The sequence below is a fragment of the Etheostoma cragini genome, chromosome 9 (genome assembly GCF_013103735.1).
Source record: "Etheostoma cragini isolate CJK2018 chromosome 9, CSU_Ecrag_1.0, whole genome shotgun sequence".
NCBI lineage: Eukaryota > Metazoa > Chordata > Actinopteri > Perciformes > Percidae > Etheostoma > Etheostoma cragini.
This window is the reverse complement of record NC_048415.1, coordinates 1,566,491-1,574,461: the sequence shown is the minus strand read 5'-3', so window position 1 is coordinate 1,574,461 and position 7,971 is coordinate 1,566,491. Positions and strand designations below refer to the sequence as shown.

Here is a 7,971-nt window from a genome sequence, read left to right as displayed (position 1 = left end):
ATTGCCCGTCTGAATCTGGGTTCAAAAGAAACAGAAACAGGAAAAGATCTTTGTGTTCTCGTCAGACCTCGACATTCACAAGCTGCGAGCATCGCTGAGACTAAAATGCTAACTGACCCGTTCACTAGTCATATTTTTTTAAATGTTAGTCTCAGTCGTCAGTTGTTCCGGTCTAACTGGACGCAGAACGAAGCAGGAGCAACTGCATGGCCGTCTGTACTTTACAAACCGAGTCCGGTCTCAAAATGATTGTTTTTTTGTTTTTTAAGCATCTAAACCTTTCCTTGAGTTCTGTCTCAACGCACAGTTAGACTCCTGTGAAGTACACTACACAGAGTACACAGAGTACTGCTACTACTCAGAGGCAGGTTGTCCATCTCTGGAAAAGGATCATGGCCAACATAGTTAGCTCTTCACTCTAGCAAGGTAAAAATTTGCTCCATTTTTCAGGTATTCTACCTGGTATGTGTGCTGTGCTGTAGCCAGGAACATTTTACTGGACTAATGTTGTGCCTTTGTGTCAGAGCTCTATGCAGCAGCCCCCCCAGCTGATGCTTCCTGGAGCAGCAGCCCCCCCAGCTGATGCTTCCTGGAGCAGCAGCCCCCCCCAGCTGATGCTTCCTGGAGCAGCAGCCCCCCCAGCTGATGCTTCCTGGTGCAGCAGCCCCCCCAGCTGATGCTTCCTGGTGCAGCACTCCCAGCAGTCTGAATGCGGTCCTGATCGTACCTTGTGCGCCGCTGCTGTGATTCCCTGAGTGGTTCCTCTGCCCTCACGTCTCAGTACATGGCCTCCGTGTCTCGGATGCTTCCGAACGACAGACTGAAAGTGCTTCCTAGTCTCTTGGTGACCCCACTTCCCTCCCTCTTCTTCTTCCTGTTCCAGTTCAACAAGGAGGCCGAGCTCTGGCCCTTGGCTCCGACCAGCAGACGCTGGCGAGTGTTTTCCTTATCGCTGCCGTGTGATAGCATGATGGCCCTCCTCTCCACCTGCTGACAGACACACAGACAGACAGGTAATGGCTTGGTCACAGCACATGTGAGCACACACACACACAATAGGTCTTCTTTAAGATGAGCTTTGCCTCGCCTGTGAAGTGGATGAGAGCAGTGGGCGGTGATAAAAAGCTGCGTTCGAATCAGACAGTTTACAGCCGTTTTCAGTCTGAACAGGAAGTCACAGAAGCACTCACATCCTGTTAGGTCCAATTCCGATTAAAAAAAATGTTCTCAGACCCATATATCAGCTTGTATACAGTCTTCAATTGTATTTATTTAGACAGAGTATGCGTTAAAAAGCTGATATTAATACACAACAGACTGTAGATGAGTCGTAATCTGAACAGATTTAGTCTCTCTGACTTCGAAAACGTCGACAGACTAAGCCTTCAAATCAGACAAATCGCAATCAAAATCCCTCCAATTCAAAAACAATAAAAAGTTTATACAATACGTCGTCATGTTGAGTCAAGTCTTAACCAATCAGCTGAGAGCCAGGCATTTCCCATCATGCTCTGGGTCTTGTAGTCAATGGAAAACAACTGCAGGGCCCGGCTCACCAAACCACGTTCGCCCTAATCTCGCGAGGTTATCGTTGTCCGAGCAAGTCAGAAACGAATCTAACTGGGGCGCATCGGGCGGCGATCACCAGCGATTGGTTCTGCGCAGGCCTGGCTCATCTTGAACACGACTACTGAAACAGCAGCCATCGACATCTCAAACACACATACTCACCTGTGTATCGTGGGAGTGTAATGTGACCACACCGAGCTCCGCTCCTCTGTCGCTGCAGCTCTTTAGCATGTGGACCACCTCGCCATGTTTGGCCCATTTACAGTCCTGTCCATCCACCGCTACTATGTAGTCTCCTTCTCTTAAGCCGGCCTCCTGCGCGACACACAAACAAAAAAAGCAGGGATGTCCTAATCAGCTTTTCTTGGCGCCCAAGCTCGATCCGATATTCAAAATATTGAATATCTGCCGATACCGGGTCTCAATCCGACATCTGTTCCGCCTCGCGAAACGATCGTATTGCAGATATCGCAAGTGGATCTTGGACTGCTTTAACTTTCTAGTTAAAAATCCTTCCACCTTGCTGACATTTTTGCCATTTTAATGAGAAATGCCAATTTACTTGCGAGTTTACGTTCTGCCCCAAGCATTGAGAGCTTTGTAAGCCATGATCAGTCAAACAAGGAAGGCTGTGCTTAAGCTAGTTACCGGTTGCACAGCAATCGACTCATCGTGACTGTTTTCCCAAGATAGCCCCTGCCTGTATACGTGAAGGGTACTTTCTTTATAAACTATCTTTTTAATAAACTGTCTGTACACTTTAAACATTGTCAATGCTTCGGTTTACATGTAGGGACCCTCATTATGCTCCAGTGGAAGTGTGGTGCTATTTTGAGCCTTGTTAGTGCCCCGATGACTAGCTATATAAGCTAATTAGGGGTTTGTGCTTAAACTGGTCACATCTGATTAGCATTAAAACAAATCCCAGAGAACGGTCAACTTGGTACAAATGTGTTATTAACCCCTAATTTTGCGCCAGATTTCTCTTTAAATGAGCTTATTAGTTATGGACTAATTCCTAAAACAGCATCGAAGCGTTGCTTTTCTTTCTTTAAAATCCAACGTACTAGGGAAGTAGTTGCGGATCGTGGGAATCTAACATTTGTGACTGCTTCTAACCATTTCCCAAAATAAAGTTATACCTCTGTATTTCTTCATTTGGCAATGTATCAGTCCCAGGAACCTTTCTCGGGAAACGTTTCTCAAGTTGAGGTGTCTTGAAAAAGGTCCCTGACACTGAAACATCTACAAATGCAGAAGTGAAATGTAAATCTTCTTTTCTTTTTGGAATGGATCTTCGAGGGATTTAATTCCCTGCACCACAAAAGAGACCGAGCAAGGTGTGCTTCTAACCATCTCATAGTTTTCCAGGACGTGGAAGACGAGCGGTTCTGCTGTAACTGATGCACATGAGGGGTCAGTGGAGTCTGTCTTACCGCTGCACAGCCTCCAGGCACCACTCCAGCCACCAGGACGGGGGAGTCTCCTCTGAGCGTGAGACCCAGTCCGCCCTCTCTCCTCTGCAGGCAGATCACACGTACCGGACCCCAGCGAGCCCGTGCACAAAACACTGACAGAGGCCCCTGCAGTACAGAGAAGAGTCATCTTCAGCTCAGGTACCAGTAGGTGGCTCTGCCGTTTTTTAACGGCTATCTTAATATCAGACTGTTCTTATGATGAATATGTCTCACCAGTCTTTGGAAGATATCAGTAACTTGGACCGTAGAGAAGTTGATTGGAGTGATTTCTGGTTTCTGCTGGGTTTGAGCTGTCAACGGAAGAAACCACAATCGCGTACTGTTATTTAACCATTGAGTCATATTACTGACACGACTTAAACACAGATGCTTACACTGGATCTCTGGAGCCTCTGCAGTTTCATCAAAGTCGTCCTCTCTGTCCAGTTCTGAGTACTTGTCCAAAGAGCGTTTGTGTGTGAGAGACAGCACATCCTGCAGGATGTCCATCTTCCTCAGGATCTTACACAGACTGTGGACACGCATGGCCTCCTCATGTCTGATTACTGCACGCCGCAGGTGAGCTTTACCTGAATAAGTGTAAGCAGACATTAAAAAAAAAAAAATGTGTTAAAGGAGGACCTTTTATTTAACATTTTTAGCTTCATACTTGTATTTTGTGTTTCTACTAGAACCCTAAATATAAACATATTCATTGAACTCACCAAGCTTTCTTCTTTTTTCAGGGTCTCGTAACACCTGGCTGAGTGTTTGCTCTGGAGGAACGTTGACATAGAACTGGAGGAAAGCCTTCTCTGCTTCCTCATCACCCTCGTCCTCCTCAGCAGACACTACAGAACAAGACAGTCCAACTTAACATGTGAGAAGCGTGTGAGTGTGAGTTGTTTTGGGTAAGAATAAATCAAAGGGTGAGCAGTGAATTAATATTAATTAAGTGTTTATAGAAAGAAGCAACTTTTAACATTCAAGTTTTCTGTCTTATAACTGGTTATTTTAATTATCTTTTTGCCAGTCAAACTTATTAAAAACCTACCCTACTATTACCCTTTTTTATAGCATTATAGCATTGTAATAGTTGTTTGTGAGATGTATATGTAATAAGTATCGAGTTAATGAGAAGAGGTAGGACCATGTGAATGTATATGCATATAGTATATACGGGTTCTTCCTACTCCTTTTTGGATATTTATTCATGTTGTTTACTTATTGTATGTTTTTATGAGAGTTTGTAAATAGTAAGTTTGCTTTATGCAATTTTTTTTTTTAACTTGCATATTACATGTTCAAAATAAAAATAAAAAACAATTGCCTGGACAGCTTATAGTTTAAACACGTGCCATCCAGCCACAAGAAACATTAGTCTTACTAAACAATATCACCAACTGAACTGGGCAAAGTCTGCATTACAAAAGCTATTTATATTATATATTGCTTTTAGATATTTATGTACAACGTGTATCCGTCCCTCATTATTCATAATTCAGATCTTTTGTGTATCTTTTTGTTTACCTTTATCTTGCTTTTAGTTGTATGGGTGGCTGTTTGTACAAGCCCTCAGCATGCCATCTCTTCTGCACAGTGTTATTAAGCTGTACATGTGTGTTTTGTATATGTGTACTCATCTCTTGTGTGCAAAAAAAGACCATTAATATTAAAATAACTGAATGTGTTTGCAGAGGTTACAATGGTGTAAAACACCCACTAAAAAAATGCAATGAAACATCCTGTGTGGTTTGGTGTGACTTACACATGTGATCACAGAGTGCAACTGCAGCATAGTAGTGCGAGAGAGCGCGGAAGTATTCAGATTTGACCTGAACCATGGAGGCCCAAGAAAACGGCACGTAGTCCTTCATCAGAGGCTGGGTCATGGTCTGCTGCACCAACATGTAGACGTCTGACACCTGCAGGACACACGTCCAGAGTGAGAATCACAAGATAGGGACAGTGACAACACAAAAAAACCAGAGATGTGTTTTCTCACCCGTGCAGCCTCTTGTGCCAGGCGGAGTTGGGAAGTGAAGTGTGTGTCCTCTGTGGTGAGTGTGACACGCTCAAACACACACTCCTGCACCTGGGCAATCATTAGCCTTACCAGCATGCAGAGCGACGGACCACTCATGTCCAGACTAGGAGCGTTAGAGAAATTCTCTTTAAGGTAGTTAAATGCACCTGAAAAAGGTTGCGAAAGAACAGGATATAAACATACAAATATCCAAAAACATTGTTTTCTTATTTAATTAATCAATAACTCAATGTATGTATTAAGCAAGAACACTGAACATTGGCAGGTCTCATGTTCTAATGCTCATGTTCATGTTCTAAGGATTTGCTGCTTTTCTCTGTGTTACATCATTAGGAATTTAAAAGCTTTTGATTTTAGAGTTTTAGACCCAAAACAAGCTTTTAAGATGTCAACTTGGGCTCTTATAATGGTCAGTCTATAGAATAGAATAAAGCATGTATTCATTCATGAAAATATTAAATGATGAGGAAAACTGTTTGTTGTTGCCCTAGGTGAATTAAAGAAATATATACAGTATATATTTTAGCAGATAAGGTGAACAGACTTTTATGCAAAACAATGCTTCAGGTAAGTCTGTACTGGTGCATTACCTGCAGCTCTCTGAAAGGCATCTACAGCTTGGTCTATGCCAGCTGTTACAGAGCGGTCCTGCCGTGCTCCGATCTGTGTGTACAGGGCACCGATGTTAAACAACACACTTCCTTTTTCAAAGGCCAACGTACGCTGACACGATGGGACACCTGTCAGAGAGTCATACCTGAGGGACGGAGAAGGACAAATAAAATTACTTCATGCATTGTTTGTGTGTCATTAACTGTCTCATTAATCATATATTATGTACAGTATAAAAAGGAGTATACAGTAGTAAAGGATAGATTATTATTATAAAGTATATGTTCATAGATGGGTATCATAGTATGTTGAAAAAAAGTGACAAAGATTCATTATAGTTTGTCAAAAAAAGTGGTGAAAAACTCTTAGTATAGTATCAATAAAAGTGATTAAAAAGTAGTAGTTTATTTTATTAGGACAATGCACAATTAACATTTCTGTAAATGTGCCAGTGTTAGCCAGTCATAGTATAGTATGTTGAATGAAGTGATTAAAAAGTCATAGTATAGTATGTCAAAAAAAGTCATAAAAAAATCATAGAATAATATGTCAAAAAAAGTTAAAGAAAATATATAGTACAGTACGAAGAAAAAGTCTTTAAAAGTCATAGTATAGTGTGTCGAAAAAAGTCAGAAAAGACAATAGTATGTTGAAAAAAAGTCATAGGTCATAGTATAGTATGTCAAAAAAAGTGATAAAAAGTCATAGTATAGTATGTTGAAAAAAATGATAAAAAGTCACAGTATAGCATGTCGAAAAAGTCATAGTATAGTATGTCGAAAAAAGTCAATAAAAAGTAATAGCATAGCATGTTGAAAAAAAGGGATAAAAAGTCATAGTATGTCGAAAAATATCAGAAAAGTAATAGTATAGCATGTCGAAAAAAAAAGATAAAAAGTCATAGTATAGGATGTGGGAAAAAGTCAAAGTATAGTATGTTGAAAAAAGTCGTTAAAAAGTAAAAGCATAGCAAGTTGAAAAAAAGTGATACAAAGTCATAATATAGTATGTCAAAAAATGTCATAAAAAGTCATAGTATAGTATGTCAAAAAATGTCATAAAAAGTCATAGTATAGTATGTCAAAAAATGTCATAAAAAGACATAGAATAGTATGTCAAAAAATCACAGAAAAGATATAGTACAGTATGTTGAAAAAAGTGATAAAAAGTTATAGTATACTACGAAGAAAAAGTCATAAAAAGTCAGTATAGTAGGTTGAAAAAAGTCAGAAAAGACAGAATAGTACGTCGAAAGAAATCATGGTATGTTGAAAAAAGTCATAAAAAGTCATAGTATAGTACTTCAAAAAAGTCATAGTATAGCATGTCAAAAACAAGTCAGTATATGTCAAAAAAAGTGATAAAAAGTCAAAGAAGTCATAGTATAGTATGTCGAAAAAAGTCATAGTATAGTATGTCGAAAATAATCATAATATAGTATGTTGAAAAAATGTGATTAAAAGTCATAGTTTAGTTTGTCGAAAAAAATGATAAAAAGTCATAGTATAGCATGTCAAAAAAAAGTCAGTATAATATGTCAAAAAAAGTGATTAAAAGTCATAGTGTAGTATTTCAAAAAACGTCACAGTATAGTATGTCGAAAAGAATCATAGTATAGTATGCTGAAAAAAAGAGTAATAGTATAGTATGTCAAAAAAGTGATAAAAATTCATAGCATAGTGTTTAAAAAAAAAAGTCATGGTATATTGTGTTGAAAGAAGTAATAAAAAGACATAGTATAGTATGTTGAAAAAAGTCATAAAAAGTCCTAGTTTAAAAAAAAGTCTAAATATAGTAAGTCAAAAAGAATCATAGGATAGTATGTCGAAACAAAGTGATTAAAAAGTCATAGTCTAGTATGCTGAAAAAAGTGATTAAAAAGTCATAGTGTAGTGTGTCGAAAAACTCATAGTATAGTATGTTGAAAAAAGTCATAAAAAGTCATAGTATGTCAAAAAAAAGTCATAGTATAATATGTCGAAAAAAGTGATAAAAAGTGATAGCATAGCATGTCAAAAAAGGTGATACAAATTCCTAGCATAGTATTTTGAAAAAAAAGTCATGGTATATTGTGTTGAAAGAAGTAATAAAAAAGACATAGTATAGCATGTCGAAAAGTCACAGAAAAGACATAGTATAGTATATCAAAAAAGTGATAAAAAGTCATAGTATAGTATGTCGAAAAAAATCAATAAAAAGTAGTAGCATAGCATGTTGAAAAAAAGGGATAAAAAGTCATAGTATGTCAAAAAATGTCAGAAAAGTAATAGTATAGCATGTCGAAAA

At 38.8% G+C, this 7,971-nt stretch overlaps 1 protein-coding gene across 2 annotated transcripts in view; it reads right to left on the bottom strand.

Moving 5' to 3' along the window:
- Positions 1-634: 634 nt before the first annotated feature.
- Positions 635-7,971, bottom strand: part of rhpn1 (rhophilin, Rho GTPase binding protein 1) — a 24,646-nt gene continuing 17,309 nt past the window's right edge. Inside the window, exons 8-16 of one of the 2 annotated variants that reach the window (XM_034880507.1) lie at positions 5,664-5,830; positions 5,032-5,219; positions 4,795-4,951; positions 3,752-3,877; positions 3,422-3,616; positions 3,261-3,337; positions 3,006-3,152; positions 1,732-1,884; positions 635-990 (exon numbers count right to left, since the gene is read on the bottom strand). In XM_034880507.1, the coding sequence (XP_034736398.1) occupies positions 778-990; positions 1,732-1,884; positions 3,006-3,152; positions 3,261-3,337; positions 3,422-3,616; positions 3,752-3,877; positions 4,795-4,951; positions 5,032-5,219; positions 5,664-5,830 (1,423 nt within the window). In that variant the 3' untranslated portion in view covers positions 635-777. The remainder of the gene's footprint in view (positions 991-1,731; positions 1,885-3,005; positions 3,153-3,260; positions 3,338-3,421; positions 3,617-3,751; positions 3,878-4,794; positions 4,952-5,031; positions 5,220-5,663; positions 5,831-7,971) is intronic. The other variant, XM_034880508.1, reaches the window with a different exon arrangement.